The 19,565-nt window shown below is 47.5% G+C and overlaps 1 protein-coding gene across 2 annotated transcripts in view; it reads right to left on the reverse strand.

The window, feature by feature from the left end:
• The window catches only part of LOC147693358 (transient receptor potential cation channel subfamily M member 2-like), a 624,327-nt gene that overhangs the window by 386,115 nt on the left and 218,647 nt on the right, over positions 1-19,565 (reverse strand). For both annotated transcript variants that reach the window (XM_086933682.1, XM_086933681.1), the window contains one exon: positions 17,098-17,219. In XM_086933682.1, coding sequence (XP_086789808.1) covers positions 17,098-17,219 — 122 coding nt within the window. The remainder of the gene's footprint in view (positions 1-17,097; positions 17,220-19,565) is intronic.

The raw sequence follows: 19,565 nt of genomic DNA on the forward strand, positions 1-19,565 counted from the left end.
TACTAAAAATAGTACTTTGACTAAAAATAATCATTAAAAACACTACATTACTTATAATTATTTAAAAAACGATATTATTGTAAACTATGTTTTTGTAAACGATATTTATTACAACTATATTAATGTTAACGATATTACTTACCTGTCTGTCGATATTTTGGTCAGACGATATTTTTGTCATCGATATTTCTTCCTGTAGATATTTTTGCGGCGATATTTATGTTAGGCGATATTTTTGCGGCGATATTCCTGCTCTGTACCCTACTTGGACTATCCCTTGAGTTCTCAGAAAGTTCTGTCTCAAAGAAGATGCTCCCAAGTATGAATCCAGTGTGAGATAGTATCATGGATCCCTTTTACTCATATTTAGGCGTATTCAATCAAAAAACTAGACATCTTCCAGGCACAGGCTGGTCCGAGGTCTCATCACAGGTGTCATTTAATGAAGTGAGACCTCCAGGAGACCACTTATCTGTTGCTTACTGCGGAATCGCTACATTCCTGAAGCTCACATATGACCCTGACTTTATATATAAGTCACAAACGGCGAACAGTTCATGCACAGGAGTCAAGGGAGGCCATCCTGGCCCCAGGGGGTGCTCAAAGCACCAGTGGGCTCCTGGAAACACCAGTTTCTATTCAGGAGGAGATCCGGAAAGGTGGTATGGCCTCTGGGGGTCCTGCAGGCTCACCTGGAAGGAAGAGCACCTCACCAAATGCAATAAAGGAAGCGGCTCACCAGCAGGTGCTTAGCTTGGTCAGTGAGTTTGGGGGGGGGGCCTTCTGATTTCTCAACAATCATGCTGGCACACAAATTCTCATAGAGCACAGCAGCCAAAAACAGTGTGCTATGCTGCATGAGTGTACCATATTTACAGAAATACGGCACTCTTCTCCCCTCTCCCTAGTGCCGGCACAGAAATGTGCTGCCGTGCACCATGCACACACCTTTGTACCATAGTGCAAGGGTGTCTCAGTGAGACTAGAATAGGTTTTGTACTGAAAGGGTACACTTCCAGTACAAAAGACTATGCTTAGACTAACTTTAAAACGTTTCCCACTTCGTACTGTGCTTTACAGTGCAGCACACATGTAACGTCGGAAATGAAAGGATAAATAAAAGCATTTCTTCTTCATAATGCTTATGTGAAATGGGCGTTGTTTTTTTATGCAAAGCCCTGTCTATTTTTTTTAGTTAATAGGGTTTTGCGTCAAAAACCATGAGTGATTGCATGGGAACGCCTATGCACCACCCATGGAACGCACACTTGGAGTTAAGTAATGCAAAGCAGCACTATACGCTTTTTTACATTACTTTCAAGGGAACGTTTGTGATGCTAACACGGCACAAAATCTAAGTAAATATACCCCATAATGTTAAAATACAAACTACGACAAGCGGAGGGCATCATAGGGGCCTAATGGACAGTGTAAAGAGAAAGTAACCTAACTTAGTAAGGGAAATAAGCAAGAGAAAAACATTATTTTGTGAAATAACCAACAATGTTTTCATTCTGAGAAAAGTCTATGGGTCGCACACTTCTGACCTCACCAGCGGGTGTAACCCTCGAACATCATGGTAAATGCAGTCTTTAGGCGTGTGCGCCTTTCGTAGCTCTGGACGTGTAACAGGCAAAGTCGCAGCACCAACTCTGAACACCGGTGTTTCGGAATTGTTGTTCCTCATCAGCAGAGTGTAGGTTTCTTCAGGGATTACTGGATAGGTCGCCAAAGTATTAACAGGTTTGGTACCCCTCGTGGCCCGAAGATGCGGTGTCCGAGCTCGTCAGCTCCAAGGTTGAAGGGAACCATATAAAGTGAAAAGTCTATGGGTCGCACACTTCTGACCTCACCAGCGGGTGTAACCCTCGAGCATCATGGTAAATGCAGTCTTTAGGCGTGTGCGCCTTTCGTAGCACTGGACGTGTAACAGGCAAAGTTGCAGCACTAACTCTGTACACCGGTGTTTCGGAATTGTTGTTCCTCATCAGCAGAGTGTAGGTTTCTTCAGGGTGTACTGGATAGGTCGCCAAAGTATTAACAGGTTTGGTACCCCTCGTGGCCCGAAGATGCGGTGTCCAAGCTCGTCAGCTCCAAGGTTCAAGGGAACCATATAAAGTGAAAAGTCTATGGGTCGCACACTTCTGACCTCACCAGCGGGTGTAACCCTCGAGCATCATGGTAAATGCAGTCTTTAGGCGTGTGCGCCTTTCGTAGCACTGGACGTGTGACAGGCAAAGTTGCAGCACCAACTCAGTACACCGGTGTTTCGGAATTGTTGTTCCTCATCAGCAGAGTGTAGGTTTCTTCAGGGATTACTGGATAGGTCGCCAAAGTATTAACAGGTTTGGTACCCCTCGTGGCGCGAAGATGCGGTGTCCGAGCTCGTCAGCTCCAAGGTTCAAGGGAACCATATAGAGTGAAAAGTCTATGGGTCGCACACTTCTGACCTCACCAGCGGGGGTAACCCTCGAGCATCAGGGTAAATGCAGTCTTTAGGCGTGTGCGCCTTTCGTAGCACTGGACGTGTGACAGGCAAAGTTGCAGCCCCGACTCTGTGCGACCCATAGACTTTTCACTGTACCAGAAAGAAGGATTTACATTTGCTAACTGAAAGAGGTTGTGCAAGAATTGTTTTTGAATCTTGAAGAACAAACTGGAGGAAATAGTAGAGATTAACATGGTTTAGCACAATAATATAGGCCAAGACGTATGCAATTGATATAAAATAGATGATTGCATATTAATGACTCAACTGAAATGGAGGAGATACCAATTGTAGATACTGGAAAAAAGGAAGAAGCCATCTTACCCATTAGTGATCCCTCAAAAAGAGAAAGGATACCAAGCGATGACACACAATTATACCTTAAGATCCAAACCCTTGAAGACATCAAAGCGCTCAACACAACTCTAGGAAAAACTCAGATCTGGCTGGCAGAAAATCATCGAAAATGGAATGCCCTCAAAACCGAATTCCTTCTAAACGCTCCTCTCGCCAAGTACCCATAATGCAAGACTGGATCAGACACCTTGCTGCACTCAACTGCCAACCTCTCATCGTTGACTCAGATAAATCGCTGGGAATTACACTGGACAGAAACCTTAGTATGCAAAAACACATCAGCAATACAACAAAAGGAGCAAACTTTCAGATACATACTTTGAGAAACCTGAAACCTTTCCTGCCAGAAAAGGACTTCAAATTTTCAGTACAAGCTCTAGTCATCCCAAGAATTGGCTACGGGAGTGTCTCTCTCTGCGGCTTGCCCAGAGCTGCAATGGCCCCTCTAAGAGCCTCAATCAACGCAGCAGTAAGAGTTATCACTGGCTCCAACAGAAGCGCCTACATATCCCCTGACCTAAAATCCCTTAATTGGCTACCTTTTGAAGCCAGAATTCCTATGAAAATAGCATGTATGACACATAAAGCCATTCACCACAACACGCTATCTGGCAGAGAAACTGACGCCCTCATGTGGGGTCAAATCCTCAAGAAGTTGTTACATCCTGGTAAGGAATTCCAGAAGACTTGGATAGGGTACAGATGATAAGTTTATTCTTCTTAGATGGTTACATAGGTTTTTCCAGCCTCGAATCCAAAGCCACCATCCCTGAAGATAATCTCATGGAATGTGGCTGGCTTGGGCAATAAGCTGGATTTACAGGAATGGACTGCCTTTGTCGATTCCGGGGATGTATGCCTGTTTCAAGAAACCTGGGCAAGGGACGAATACTCTCCCCGGGGTTTCCTGGCATTCTCCGTTCCCGCGAAATGGGGGGGCAGGGGCCGTCCCTCTGGAGGCCTCTCAACATGGGTGGTGACGCATTTGGGTTGCCAGGCGGTACGTCTCCCCTCGGCCTCTGAGGACATATTAGCGGTATTGCTTGAATGGCCAAACTCCTGCAGACTTGGTGTGATAAATGTATATTCAAGGCCGGTAAATATAACACGAGAATCTCCTACCATCGAGGAATTATCAGCTTTCCTCAGTGAAATTCCCAAGGGTACCCCATTTCTGGTAGGTGGGGACCTGAACTCACATTATGAGCCCCTAGCAGGCCTCTTGGATGGTTCCTCCATGGAAGAGGATGCAAGGTGGTCAGTTCCCTCTACAGTGGCCCCTCCACCCAGAGCTTGGATACCACTTGCCTTACAGATTACCGCCCTAACTCTCAAACATGGTGTTAGAGCATGCAATGGTCGTATCAAATCTGACATACCTAGCAAACATACTTACAACAGAGTGGGCAGGGAGTCGCGACTGGACTATGTCCTTGTACAACTTTCCTCGTGGTCGCATATCATCGACTTTAGAGTGACAGAAAGAGTAGATAGCGACCACAATGCCCTTGAACTGGACTATGCTTTCCCTGGTAAGGAGGACAGGGATCGCGACACGGTGCGGGCAAATCCTGGGCTCCTCCTCAAAAACAACAGAAGGAGAATTAGGTGGGAAAAATTACTCAGCAGTAGAGAGAAGCTCCCCACGCTTTATGCTGGAATTATTCCAATTTTGGAAAAAGTGGGTACTCTAAGTGAGGAAATCTGCAACCAGGAAACCCATAAACCACTCTATCTGGCACATGAGGATCTTATTAGGACCATGGCGGCAGATCTGTTTACCGAGGGTCAAAGCAGTGGCGGCGTGGTACGCCGCAAAACATGGTATAACGCTGCATACTGCAAGGCGAAGGGAGTTCTCCTCTCATGCATTAAGGAGGGCAAAAGTAGATTTGAGATAGAGGCCAGATGACGGGAATATAAGAAATTGATCACCCAGGCAAAGGTGGAATGGGAGCAGGATAAGTGGGAGGAACTTTCTAGTTCTCTAGCCACCAGGGACTACCGCAAGTTTTGGCGAATCGTTAATGCAGTATCCGAGTATTTAGTATCGGCTATTGTACCGAATATTGCACCAGGGGCAGGAGCACTTTCCGTCTCTCTACACACTGGAAGTTGGGGTCTCATGCAATCCATTCCTAACTATAGTCAGCCATTCTAAGGGCGACCTGTTTACAGAAAAGGAGGTGCGAGCCGCTATTGCGGGACTGTCATCAGGCAAGGCGCCTGGGTTGGATGGCCTGCCTGGTGACCTGTTTAAACAGGAGCCTGATGTATGGGCTCCCTATCTGCTGACAATATTTATTGCCGTCTTGGTGGGCATGGAGGTCCCCAGTACTTGGCTGGGGGCAGAGGTAGTTCCTATATTCAAGAAGGGCTCGCCTCTGCTCCCAGCCAACTACCATCAGCCTAATAGACGTGTCCCAGAAGCTTTTTGGTAGGCTTATATTAGACCGCCTCCAGATCTGGTTAGAGGAAACTGCTATTCTGAGCCCATATCAGGCGGGATTTAGAAGGGGGGTGTCCACAACCGATCAGATTTTCCACCTAAACCTCATCTATTGGAGGACCGCACTAATCGAAGGGGGTAGCTTATACACGGTCTTCGTGGACTTGTGAGCCACCTTCGATTTGGTGCCAAGATCCAGATTATGGGGTGTGATCTATGAGATGGGGGTTCCAGTCGAGATTCTTGCTATTCTGATGAGATTGCACCAGAATAATGTTGCACGTGTCAGGTGTGGCAGAAATGGTAAATTAAAAGAAAGATACCCAGTTGGCAGAGGGGTGAGACAGGGCTGTGTGCTTGCACCGACCCTGTTCTGCCTCTTTGTCAATGGAGTAATCGCCCACCTGAACAGGATTGATGATACCGATGCTCCTAAATTGAATGGCAGTAGGGTGCCCACCATTTTGTTTGCGGACGACACCCTGCTGCTGTCTAAAACCCCCATGGGAATTCAGCGGATACTTGACGTTTTTTTAATATTCTGCATGGAGAGGGGCTTAGAGATCAATGCCCTCAAAACAAAATATATGATCCTAAACCCCATCCCTTGAACACGTCCTAATCCCTTGCTTGGTTCATCGCAATTAGAGAGGGTCTCCACATTTGAATATTTAGGAGTAACCTTAAATGAGAACATGACATGGGGGACACATCAGATTAAGGCAAATATGAAATTGGTGCAGATAGTGGGGGGGCATCTCAAGGATGATGAACAAATCAACCTATCGTCCACTTGGCCCTGTCATTCAAATTTACAAATCTCAGGCACGGGGGCTGTTACCTATGGGGCTGAATTGTGTGGTCACACTTCTGCCCAAAACATGATGATAACGGAGAATAAATTCATCAGACAGTTGGTTGCTCTCCCATCAAGCACTCCATTACTCCCTCTGAGACTAGATCTGGGAGTTAGACCAATCGTAGAAGAAATGGGTCTTATACCTTTAACTTTCTGGCGAAGACTATGGAGCAGCCAAGAACTCACTGTCTATAGGACTGAACTTTAGGAGTTTTTAACCCTACCAAAAGCCACTCACATTCCATGGCTAAACTATATAAAAAGGTCATGCGAGAGTTTGGGCCTCTCAGAACTGTGGACTGACCCAGCAAACGCATCTACCAGGATACCAAGCAAAGTTCTATCAAAAGCTTACTACGATCTAAAGCTTACTATTGCTTTGGATAGCAAGCGTGAGGGTTCCCCGATGAACCTATTCACTCAAAGTAAAGACTGCTATTTCCTGGAAAGTGTATTGGATGGTATGACCCCGGTGCTTTCTAGGAAGTTATTTCTTCAGTGGAGATATGGCACATTACCTTTTAGGTCTTTAACCAGCACTTGGTCTTCGCCACCAACTACGGAGCAATGCCCGGCATGTGCATATCCCCAAGAAAATGACTTACATGTCGTTCTATTCTGCAAAGCCTATCAAAGCATCAGAAAATATTGGCTCGTCCCCCTGCTCAAAAACTTGGGTTTCAGACAGTTCCTCCCTGTGTATTGAATCTTAAAGACTGATTTGTCACCTCCAATTGTTTTTGCACTGGCAAATATCTCACAGCAATGTGGTTCATTTGCACCCGCATCTTGAGGGCAGAAGCGGACTCATAATAATTTTACCTTCTAATGATTTTTAGCTTCTTGTTGATGAATTGTTTTAAATATTGCCAGTCGAACCTTTTAATTAATGCTCTATTTGTACAAAGTATAATGACTGTGATTATTTGTATATCTTTGATGATCTAACTGATCGAAATAAAGATTGAATTGGATTGTAATCAAAGCACCACCAGGATCATCCTCTCTGCTGCTCAGCCCAGGATCCAACTGACAGTCCACTCACAGCATACCAAACATTCCAATGACATCACATTCACACTAACATTCCACTCACACTGGCTGAACAGCAGAGGCAGAGAAACAGGGAAGATGTAAGGTAGAAACCTTAGATATAACACACCTTCCCTCTTTATAAAATGAACAAAGAGAAAGCAAATGTAAATAGCAATGGTACAGGAACATCACAGAATATTCAAAAAGAAATTGCCGTAGAAATTTGTGAATGCACACAAGTATGAAAACATACTAAAAATAAGCATGGTAGAGTGGAGCTCGCCCCGGTGCTCGACGGGGATCGTCAGAGGGACAACGGCTGTGTGACTTCGCTGCGCGAGGACCCTGCTGTGTGATCGTGGTGGTGCTTGGACTTGCGATGGTGGCCTCTCATGTGGTGCGGACCCCGGCCCCGTGGCCAGTTGACGACAATGCTTAGAATCGGAACCAGGTCTACTGTCTCTCCTCTCTGGCTGGACGGCCCTGGATAGAACTTTCCTCTGTATACCTGGCTCTTAGAGTGGCCCTGGTGGCATCGCCGGGCCTGGATGATCTACCCGGCCCCGCGCAACCGTCATCTTGTCTTCACGGCGACGGTGACGCAGCTCTCCTTCAGTGTCGCTTGAGGTCGTCTCTTACACCTCTGCTTCTGCACAGCTCTCCCTTCCTGCGGGACGCGCTGGCCGGGGTTCCCTAGCGGGGGTCCCTGTTGAAATCTTGGCTGGGCACCGAACGGCTCTCTGTGACTAGACTGACCCGCCATTTTGTCATCTGTGGCGCAGGTCCCCTATCTGGCCGGGAGGGCCGAGTCTACTGCAGGAGGCCGAAGCCAGTGTTCCTGTTCCAGCCGAGTGCATCAGCGTACGGGACACGAATGTCTGGGAAGAAAGGATTGAGAAAGGGGGATCGCACCCTGCCGGACATGCTTAGCAGGGCCCAGCAACAGCGAGACAGGGCACAACCGTCTCCGGGCTCTTCCCGGGCCGCTGTGGACCCAACCGGGGGTGAGCCCCCTGTCACGAGGTCCTTCATGGAGGAACTGTTCAGCTCGCTTAAAGCAGACTTCCAGACGCTGAAGCAGGAGGTGGCCAGTGAAGTACGCGAGGTCCGCAGGGAGGTGGAGGGCCTTGGTGAGCGGATGGAGACGGTGGAGGCGGCGGCCCAACGTCGGGACGACGAGATTGTCCATCTGCAACAGTACGTTTTCCGTCTCAGGGAGCAACATGTTGAACTCCAAGCCCATAACGAGGACCTGGAGAACAGGTCGAGGAGGAACAATATACGGGTACGGGGTGTGCCGTCTGCAGATGAGGGGACAGACCTGGTGGGCTACTTGCAGGACTTGTTCCGGGAGATTCTGGGAGAGGTTGCGGACTTCCCGATCCACATCGACAGGGCCCACAGAGTCGGCCGACAGCGACAGTCGGCGGCACCTCCGCCAGACATCTTGGCCTACCTCCCTGACTTTCCGGTGAAGGAGCGCATCATGTCCGAGGCCCAGAGGAAACAACCATTGACGTTCCGAGAGCGACCTGTGGCGCTGTATCAGGACCTGTCTGCCATCACGCTGCAGAAGCGCAGGTCCTTCAAGATTGCAACCGATTTCCTGCGCGAGCACGAGACACCGTACTCCTGGGGGCATCCCTTTCGTCTGATATTCCATTGGAACGGGGTACTGCACCAGCTGCGCTCCTGGCAGGATGTTTGCGGCGTCTTGGGGCTCACGGCTACTGAAGAGGATGGAGCAACACCGACCTGGAGGCGCTCGGATAGAGGGGGACGACGGCGGTCGACGAGAAGGAGATCGGCGGCGAGCGCTGGGCGGCCTGACTCGCCCACCATCAGAGCGGACATGGCCAGCGCCCTGAGAGAAGCGGCCAGGGACTCGGCCGCCTCGAACGGTGTCGCCTTGACGACCTAGACTCACTCCGGGGGGAGATGGACATAGCTTCTTCGGTGCCAGGTTTGGGGGCCGGAGGGAGGGCCGGGGGGGAGCGGGGGAAGCGAGTGGCCGGACGTCCACTTTTGGTACTTTCTGCAGACTTGTCCGTTTTGGGACTTGACTGGGACAATGGGTTGTTTGTGTTTGAGTTGGAATTTGGCTAGTTGCCATTGGTTCGTTTGGGGTGGGGTCGGGAGTTTTTCAGGGGTTGGGAAGGAACCGTCTGATATTTCCTGTGTTAATGCTTGGTCCTATCTTGCCTGTCGTGCGCTGCTGCCCTGCGCCCCTCCCCCGCCAGCTGCCTGCCCACGACATAGCGTCTCCGGACTCTGGGAGATATGTCGTCCCTGAAGGTGGTGACCCTTAATGTTAAGGGTCTGAACAACCCTGTAAAGCGTAGGGCGATTTTGTCTCTGCTGGAGGGGACACAAGCTGATATATGCCTCCTGCAAGAAACCCACTTGTTGTCCCGTGACTGTCACAGAATGCGCTCTGCCAGGTTCCCCACCCAGTTCTTCTCCTCTGCTGCGTCCAAGACTGCGGGGGTTGCTATTCTGCTGGCGAGCTCTTTCAAGGGGGAGGTGTTGTATAAATTTGCTGAACAGAAAGGGAGGCTTTTAGCATACCGCCTCCGCCTGGGGGGCACGTCGTTTACTATTGGCTCCTTATATAGCCCGAATGATCATCAAGAACGCTTTTTAGATTCGGTGCTGGCGGATGTAACTGCTTCCCCCGATCGTCATGTTATCCTGGGGGGTGACTTAAATATAGTCTTCGATTCTGCATTAGATAGGTCAGCGCAGCGATTCCCGCAGACTGGGGAGCTTTCCCAGGCCGGGAAGGCCCGAATCACCGACATAGATCTGCATGACCTTTGGCGCACCCTCCACCCTACAGATAGGGATTACTCCTATTACTCACATGCCCACCGGACCTACGCACGGTTGGACTACTTTTTGGTTAGTGGACCGATGCGTGCCGCTGCCACGGCGGCGGACATTGGGGTCCTGACACTGTCTGATCATGCGCCGGTCGTGGGTACGCTTACGTGGCCGGCGACCTCCCCCTCTCGGGGGTGTGGCGCCTTAGGGACACCCTTCTGCACAAAAAACAGTTGTAAAACATATTGAGGAGGCAATACGGGAATACCAGGCACACAACAGTAACTCAGACACCTCATTGGCGACACAGTGGGCGGCACTGAAGGCGGTCCTCAGGGGGGAATTCATCTCCATCTCCTCGGCAGAAAACAGGGAGCGACAGGGGAAGAGGGAGGAGCTGACTTCCCAGGTCCGGGAGCTAGAACAGGTCCACCGCCGTACGGGTGCCCCAAGGGTTTGGAGGCAGTTGAAGGCTGCCAGGAAGCTCCTTTCGGCGCTGGACATGGACAGGGCGGAATACGCAGCGTTACGTCTGAAACATGCATTCTACACAGGGGGGGATAGATGTGGCAAACTCTTGGCACACAGGCTCCGTGTCGCGCAACAGCGCAACGTGGTGAAGGAACTCCTGGGTACGGACGGGGTGGCTGTTTCTGGTGATGCGGCGGTGGCGGAAACCTTTTGTAGTTTCTATGAGGCGCTGTACACCGGGGAGCCCCCCTCGTCGTGGGAAGCCGTGGAATATCTGGAATCTGTGACCCTTCCGGCACTGGACCCCGCTCAGGCGGAATATCTTGAGCGCGATATCCACGTTGAGGAGGTGATTTCCGCGATAGCTAGACTTAAGCACGGGAAAGCCCCGGGCCCGGACGGTTACACGTCCCTGTTTTACAAAACCTTTTGCCCGGTTGTGGCCCCTATCCTCGCCCGGCTGTTTAACTCTTTCTCCGAACCAGGAGCCATCCCACCGGATCTCCTGAGAGCGACAGTCTCAGTGATCCCGAAGCCTGGGAAGGATCGGGCCTTATGTGGCTCATATAGGCCCATCTCGCTCCTGAATGTCGACCTCAAGTTGTACACGGGGATTCTGGCATCCAGGCTGGCCCTGCACCTCCCGGGTCTGGTTGAGGCCGACCAGGCTGGCTTTGTGCCCGGCAGACAAACTGTCGACAATACTAAGCGAGTGACGCACATTCTGGAGAAGGCTTTGCGGATCCCAGGCGAGCGGATGCTGCTGGCGGTGGATGCCGAGAAAGCCTTCGACAGGGTTCACTGGCCTTACCTCGAGCAGGTGCTCAAGAAACTGGGCATCGGTGATAAATTCTGCTCGATGGTTTTCAATTGTTACAGGTACCCTTCGGCGACGGTGAGAGTCAATGGGTGCAGCTCCCGTAGTTTTGCAATCGAGCGCGGCACTAGGCAGGGGTGCCCGCTTTCCCCACTCCTCTTTGCTCTTTACATGGAGCCATTTGCCCAGAGGATCTGCCAAAACCCGGATGCAATCGGGATCAAGATGGGGCAGTATGTTCACACGGTCAGCCTTTATGCGGATGATGTCCTGCTGACCCTGGACGATCCCAGGAGGTCCCTTCCCGCTTGCATCCGCGAGTTGGACGCTTTTTCACGAGTGGCCGGTTTCAAAATGAACATGGGCAAGTCGGTGGCTCTAGATGTGTCTCTGGCTGCGGATACTAGACGGGACCTTCAGCGGCTCTTTCCCATGCAGTGGTCATCATCCCTGGTGCCATACCTGGGGATTCTGCTGGCGCCGACGTTACCAGAGATGGTAACGGCTAATTACACCTCTCTCGGTAGGAAGATCAAGGAGGAGCTTGGCCGCTGGGGCAAGAGCCTGTTGTCTTGGCTTGGCAGGATTGCTGCGGTCAAGATGACGGTTCTGCCCCAGATCCTATACCTTTTCCGAGCCTTGCCGCTCCAGCCTCCAGTGGGTTGGATCAGGCAGACGCAAGCTGACATCGCACGCTTTGTCTGGCAAGGCCGCAAGCCGCGGATGAAGAGGGTTCTCTCCACGCTGGCCCCGGAGGCGGGGGGCCTTGGTATTCCGGACCTCCGGAAATACTTTCAGGCGGCGCAGCTGCGCTACCTTGTGGAGTGGAGCAGGTGGGAATCCGATAAGCACTGGCTTTTTCAGGACCAGGCGGTGGCAGGGCGTACCCTCCAGGAAGTTCCATTCTTGCGCCCAGTTCACCGCCCCCCCAACCTCTATGCTTCCTTTGTCACGCGGGTTCCCTTGAGGGTGTGGGACACAGTTTGCGAGGTTCGGGAACTTACCACGTTCCCCTCGCCATTTACGCCCATAGTGGGTAATCCGGATTTCTCCCCAGGGACGGAGCCGGGCGCTTTCTCTCATTGGAGGGCGGCGGGCTGCCGAGCGCTTTTTTCAGATTTATGGGTCGGAGGGAGTGGTCCCCTTTCAGCACCTTCAGCAGGAGTTCCACCTGCCGGAGTCGGATAGACTGCAATATATGCAGGTCCGGCACTGGGCGCTTCAACCCCAGGTGCGGGACACCGCTGATCGTCAGATAACACCATATGAGCGGTGGTTGGTGACCCGCGCCTCCGATGCTAAACTGATCACTGATCTCTACAAGTTCTTACAGCCCCCTCCGTTTCACTATTATAATCCAGGCAGGGAACGATGGCACAGGGAATTGGGTAGGACACTTAGCCATAAGGAGTGGGACCAGATTGCACACCGTGCGAGACACTCAGCACATCACGCTGGCCTCACTGAGACATTCACCAAGGTGTCCACATACTGGTATTACACCCCAGAGAGACTGCACGAGATGAACAGGCATATCGAGAAGGAGTGCTGGAGAGGTTGTGGTCAGGTGGGGACCCTTTCACATATTCTTTGGGATTGTCCCTTGTTGGCCGCTTATTGGAAGGAGGTTCTTGATGAGGTTGATAAGCATTTTGAAATTGAATTGCCGCGCTTTCCGGCGTATGTATTGCTGGGCCTTCCTAATGGCCTTATGTATCCGCTGAAGTCCCGCAGGGGCAGGCAAATCGCGATAGCGCTGGGCTCAGCGGTTCAGAACATTCTAATCCACTGGCGCACCACCACGGTCCCCTCCATCACTGGCTGGTTGCACAGGCTCTGGCATGTGCTGGGTATGGAAAAATTGTCACTCACGGTAGCGGGGGAGATAGACCAATTTGATGAGCTGTGGCAACCCTTTCGTGTGCTTTTGACTACGGAATTTAGGGAACTCACCTGTCCAAGGTACCTCAGGCTCCTAAGGTTGACGCCACCGGCGATTCCAGCAGACTAGGAGGGGTAGCGGGGCTGGGTTCGGGGGGTGGGGGGGTACGGTAGGGGGGCAGAGAGTGTTATTAGCGGTACATTGGACGGGGGTGGGGGGAGTTGGGTTGAGTTGGGGGGTTTGGGGGGGTTCTAGGGGATGGTGGGTTGGGTTTCTTTGTATTATTGCTTACTATTCTTTGCTCAGACTGATGGTGTTGACCATGCTCAGATTGGAGGTATTGCTTATATTTAGCTGTTTTCATTTGCTGTTGTTTCCTCTTCCACAGCGGACTAGTCCACCGTCGCACCCATAGTGTCATGCTCATTTCTTTCGCTTAAATGTATGTAACCCTGACCTCCTATTCCCTCTCCCTATGTTTTTGTCTTAATAAAATGCTTTAAACCTAAAAATAAGCAAGGTAAAATGTGATGTAAACATAAGCAATAAAAGAAAAGAAAACATGTAATAAAGTACAAAGTGAGAACAGTATGACAAATTTTACAGCACGAAAGGAATACAAATTTTACAGCACAAAAAGAATACAAAAAGAGAAAAACTGAAGTAAGAAGTTTCAAAAGGAAGAAATAGTAAAAGAACAGAAAAGCAAACTAAGAAAATGTAAATAAGCAAGAAGTAAAAATACCACGAAGACGAACAAAGAAGTACTGCACGAGTGTGACCATCACAACTACACCAACTGGCCAGGCTAGCGAGAAGTAAGGAATCACTGAACACAGCAACAGGAAGAAGGAAACAAGGAAGAAATGAAAGTAAAGAAAGAAAACAGGTGGGGTACACCTAACACATCAACCAAAAGGAAGACATGTAGAAAAGGTCTGCAATCTGCGTAAACTGTACCACACCGAAGATGAGAGTACAGTCACTCCTAAAATTAGACCACAAGTGAAAAATGCAGGGAAAGTGTGATCTGGGAAACTGAACTAGACAGCAAAGAAAATTCAGTAACACCTCAAATTAGACCACATAAGTAAACCTGCGTACAATTTAATAATGAACAGTAAATATCAAGTGCTCAGGTAAAGAATCAGAGGAACAAAAAAATGCTCCAGGAAAATGCGATCTGGGTAAACTGAACTACACTGCAAAGAAGTTCAGTCACGCCTCCAGTTAGACCACGTATGAAACTGCAGGAAAATACGATCTGGGTAAACTGAACTACACTGCAAAGACATTCAGTCACGCCTCAAGTTAGACCATGTATGAAAACCTGCGCACTAAATGAAAAATGCACTGTAAGTATCATCATGAAAACATCAGAGGTACAAGAAAGAAATGCTCCAGGAAAAGTGCGATCTGGGTGAACTGAACTACACAGCAAAGAAAATTCAGTCACATCTCAAGTTAGACCACATACAAAACCTGTGCACAATATAATAAAGGCACTGTAAGTAAAAATCATGTACAGAACCAAGGAAAAAGGAGAAATGCACCACATCAAAATACAGAATAGAAAATTTAGAAAACCTGCATGCCAAGCAAAATACATTAACAAATGCTTCAGAATAAAATGACAGTACTACAGTAAAGTAAGAAGTGCGTAAACACATTGTATAATTGTAATAGTGTTAAAAAGCATAAGAGAAAATGTAGTAAATATGAGCTAAAAATGAGAGTGAAATAAGTTGAAAATGATCCAGCATAATGTACATTTTAGGTAAGATGAATAAAATAATAAGATAATACAAATAAAGTTGTCACCGTTGTCATGGCGTGCAGCTGATGAATTAAAGGTAAATGGAACAGTACCTTGTGAAATAAGACGTTTGCAGAAACATTTGATGCAAGAAAACACTGGAGGTGTTGAATTTACACGTCTAGAAACAAGTGGACTTATCTTCCTTGAAGTGACACAAGTAGACTTTATTTCCTTGAAGAAGTGCAGTCATGTTGCTTGACCGCTAGGTGGCACTGTTGCACAGCCAATAAAATACCAAAACTTAACTCTGTCATCGTGACAAAAGAATTGTATGTCGTGGTGCCCAAGACCCGTGCAACAGAGTGAACAAAATGCTCCTCCTCAGTAAAGATGCGGCAGTATCCACAACATTTAACAGCAGGGAGGACGGAAACAAAGGTACGCTGCAGTGGGCATCAGGTAACAAAGGCAGGCATGTAGTGGAAAGCATCGCACCAGGCCACAGAAACAGTAAAGTTGTAAGTAGCAGGTTGGAGACGGATGTCCCAAGAAGCAGGAGGGACTTCCACAACAGGCAGGTAGCAGACAGTTCAACTTTAGTAGGAAGTAGTAAATAGAAGCAGGTAGCAGGAAGCAAATGTCTTGTTTGAAGCAGGCAGTAGGACTTCGGCAGGAAGAAGCAGGTAACAGGAAATCTACACCTTGTCCATGGGCTGTCCGGTGAAATATGGACACTGGTGGGGCGGGAGGGTGTAAAATCCTTAAGTAGGTTCGTTTTGAGTAAAATCTTGAATAAAAGTACCTTTAAGAAGCTTGAAGAAGATCCTCACGCGTAGTTTTGATTCCACCTCGTCGCCAAATTTATATGTTACATCCTGGTAAGGAATTCCAGAAGACTTGGATAGGTTACAGATGATAAGTTTATTCTTCGTAGATGGTTAGATAGGTTTTTCCAGTATATATGTAATCAAAGCCCCACCAGGAGCATCCTCTCCGCTGCTCAGCCCAGGATCCAACAGACAGTCCACACACAGCATGCCAAACATTCCAATGACTTCACACTCACACTAACATTCCACTCACACTGGCTGAACAGCAGAGGCAGAGAAACAGGGAAGATGTAAGGTAGAAACCTTAGATATAACAGAAGTGCTAAAAACCATCTACTGAAACCGCAAAGATTCAACAAGAAGAAAACATATAACTGAACCTTTTCAGGGATGGCGCCCCGAATATGGAATGCTCTGCCCCCAGAAACTAGACTTAATACCTCTTCGGCATCTTTAAAAAAATAAGTGAAATCACTTCTCATGGCTAAATTCACTTGAGCATGGACTACTATTATTATGCTACCCAACGTATCTTCCACCTGGAATCTTATAATGTCTACTGTTAGCCAGGTTTCCTGGATATTGTATCTATATTTTGCTTGACATACATTGAACGTTGTGTTATGTACCTTATACCCATGTATCTATGATAGAATGTTTATACTTTTATTGATCAGCATTGAACCTTATGTAATTTACTCTGTATTTTTGTAACTAAAACATTTACCTTGTAAAGCGCTCTGATACCCACAAGGGTCTGGTTCGCGCTTTATAAAACGTTCAAATAAATAAATAAAATGAGAACCAGACGACAAAGATATGCCACACCTGAAGCGGATAGCCACAACCAAGACTCGTCATCTTTGACTCAAAAACAAGATAAGAGAATCCAGCAACAGCTATGGAGCAATGTCAAGCACCAGTAACCAAAGGCAGAGATGCAAGAGACAAGCAGCAGATACCACATACCATAACCAATGACCCAACACCAAGATAACAGACCGCAGCAGCAGATAACACACAAGATCAGAACCATACCTGAGATCAATGGCCAAACACACTCCCTAATGACACATTAATCAAGATTAGCCATCTTTGATCAAACAAAGAACCAGCAGTATATACTGCACAATATCATACACATGACTAGCTACCAATGAGCAAACACAATGTTGAAGACGTTAGCAGAAGATACAGCTCAATGACACAGTTACCAAGCTCATGGGTTAGTGGTTCCATTATGTAATCATTTCAGCACCGGGGTGCATACAAAAAAGTGACTCTGAGAGGGTGTAGGGACAATGTAAAACTACTGAGCTCCAATTACCTTCCAGTTACGGTCACTGTTGAAGATGTCGCTCTTTGCGATATCGAGGCGGTTCCAGCTCACGGCCAGTTTGAGCTGGTAGTCCCAGTTCTCATTGCCCTCATGATCCAAGCTTTGTGATGCTGCAAACAAGGAGGTGGCGGAGAAGTTGACATGTAAGTGAAATTTTATTTTTGGTTCTGACATTTGCATACAACATTTGCACATATTCATTACATACATATCGCCTAGAAAAAAAGACAAAAACAGTATACTGATAAATTAACTACTATAGGTACCATGGAATGCTCTCCAAGCATAGAGAGAGGATGTAGCAATGTGGAGGAAATCTGCCTTTTCTGCATGGTCACTGCTGTGTTTTTTCTCTTTTCAGGACCCTTTTTGCTGGTATTAGGACTCTATGCTCCACTGTGAGTGTGTGCCAGCCTTAAAATATTACTGTCAGAATCTGTTTCACTCAATTGGTTTTCTTCGAGGCCACATGAAATTCCAATGAACATGCATTAATGGCATGGAAGTTAAATGTCATGAGTCGGTTGCAGTGTGCATGTGCACAATCCACATATGCCTTTGACAGGTAGGAAACCCTATTTTTATATATTAGAATCCACTCCTGAAGTGTGCCTTGTAGTCTGGAGGCCTGGGTGCCTAAAATAATTAGGGAGCACCCAGTTTGAAATAGGTGCCCTCATGGAGACTGGAGGTCAAAAATATGTTTGTAGTGTCTAGGTTTAGACTACATTCTCCAAGAATAGGCTAGACATAACCAAAATTATTATTCTACATACGGCTTGGGAAAAATGGTAGCAAAGTGATTCAAAGCCATTTTTATTCTCCACTCCGTCTTCAAAATCTCATTTAATGAAGAAATCAGAAATTTGATAACTGTAGCGCAAAAGTAACTTTATGGAAGTGCACTTTGTGCTTCCTGAGCCCAAAAATAAGTAGAACCAGTTCTGCCAATGATCTCAACTCTAGAGGTCAATTTCATGCATGTCTGGAGTTAATAACTGTGCCTTCCAAATAAAAATACACTGTCCTTTGTACCCAGGAGGCATGGGGGTTATCAACAACTGGCCCCTTTTGGCTTTGAGATGCTAAGTGGGACAGCTCTCATTTATTCCCAGAGTTCTCCTAGGCCCTCTGGCACCAACCCCAGAAGAGTGGAGAACCAGTTTGAAGAGTGAAAAAGTGGAGGAGACCTTATCTGAAGAGGGGAATGCTTTTAGAGAGAGCAAGGGTTCTCCAGATGCGATTTAGTTCTTGTATGAATGTTAACAGTTAAGTGAAGAGGAAGTACTGTTAAAGGAAGTTGGAACATAGCAAAAAAAAAGACAGGATTTTGTAGGATAAATCTCCAATCTCTGACCTCCTTAGAGCATTCTTGGACCAGCGAAGACAACATATGAAGAAGGCAGCCCTGCTGATAGACTCCTGACTTCTACCTGATGGCTGACACTTGGGCTGGTTATGGGAAAAACAAGGACCCCCTGATAAGGATAAAGTTCCTGGGTCAGGGCAATTAAATTATGAATTTACTGATATTATCGACATCTATAAAAAAATCTCCTACAGTTTATCTGAAATACTATATTTCTATTATCCAACATCTATATCGCCAACAGAGCTGTGTGTCACCCATATCTCAGCTTTAGAACTACAAACCGACCAACAATCACTGTGCGACACATATGTATGGACCGACTTGAAAATATGAATCGTGACTGATTTCATAATAGACTGAACGTTAAATTACGCCGCTCATGTCAACTACGCAGCTCTCTAAACAGTTTTTCACTTTTAGCGAAAGGATAATTCCACCCTCCCCGGATTTAGCCACGCTGCACTGACTCATAACGCAAGTTTTAATTCAGATAAACTTTGACATCACTATCCCATGTAAGGAAGTCAAACAACATAAGGAGCAAGCAGACCATGGACAAGCTGTACCTCAGATAAAGGAAACCTGTGTTGAGTTCCTGACCATACTCACCTGGATCAATCCATTCTATATTATCCGAAGATACAGTACATGTGACAAGATGGTAGTGTCCTGAGGAAGACACTTCTAATATGTCGAAACGCGTAGACGGAACCATCTAAATATTGTATCACTCGACTATATAAACAAAGAATATGCATCTGTATTATATTGATTGAAAAAACTTTTTTATATTGCTTTTTTAATCAATGTGTCAATGAATTTGTTCATGATATTTTTATACAACTTATTAAATTGAAACCTTTGTGCCAATTTCAGTGCTTTATTACTTATTACTATTAATTTTTCGTCTGATACTTTGCCAGTGTATATTTGTTGCATGGGTGCTTTGTTTTTCTAATGACACTTGGGCTGGGACAGCTCTTCAAAGGTCAGGTACATGACCACCGGTTTGCCTTCTACAGGGACACAACAAGCAGAAAAAACCTCTGACTTAAGCAAGGGCCAGCAGACCATGAAGGTATCC

Source organism: Lissotriton vulgaris, chromosome 8, assembly GCF_964263255.1.
Source record: "Lissotriton vulgaris chromosome 8, aLisVul1.2, whole genome shotgun sequence".
Lineage (NCBI taxonomy): Eukaryota > Metazoa > Chordata > Amphibia > Caudata > Salamandridae > Lissotriton > Lissotriton vulgaris.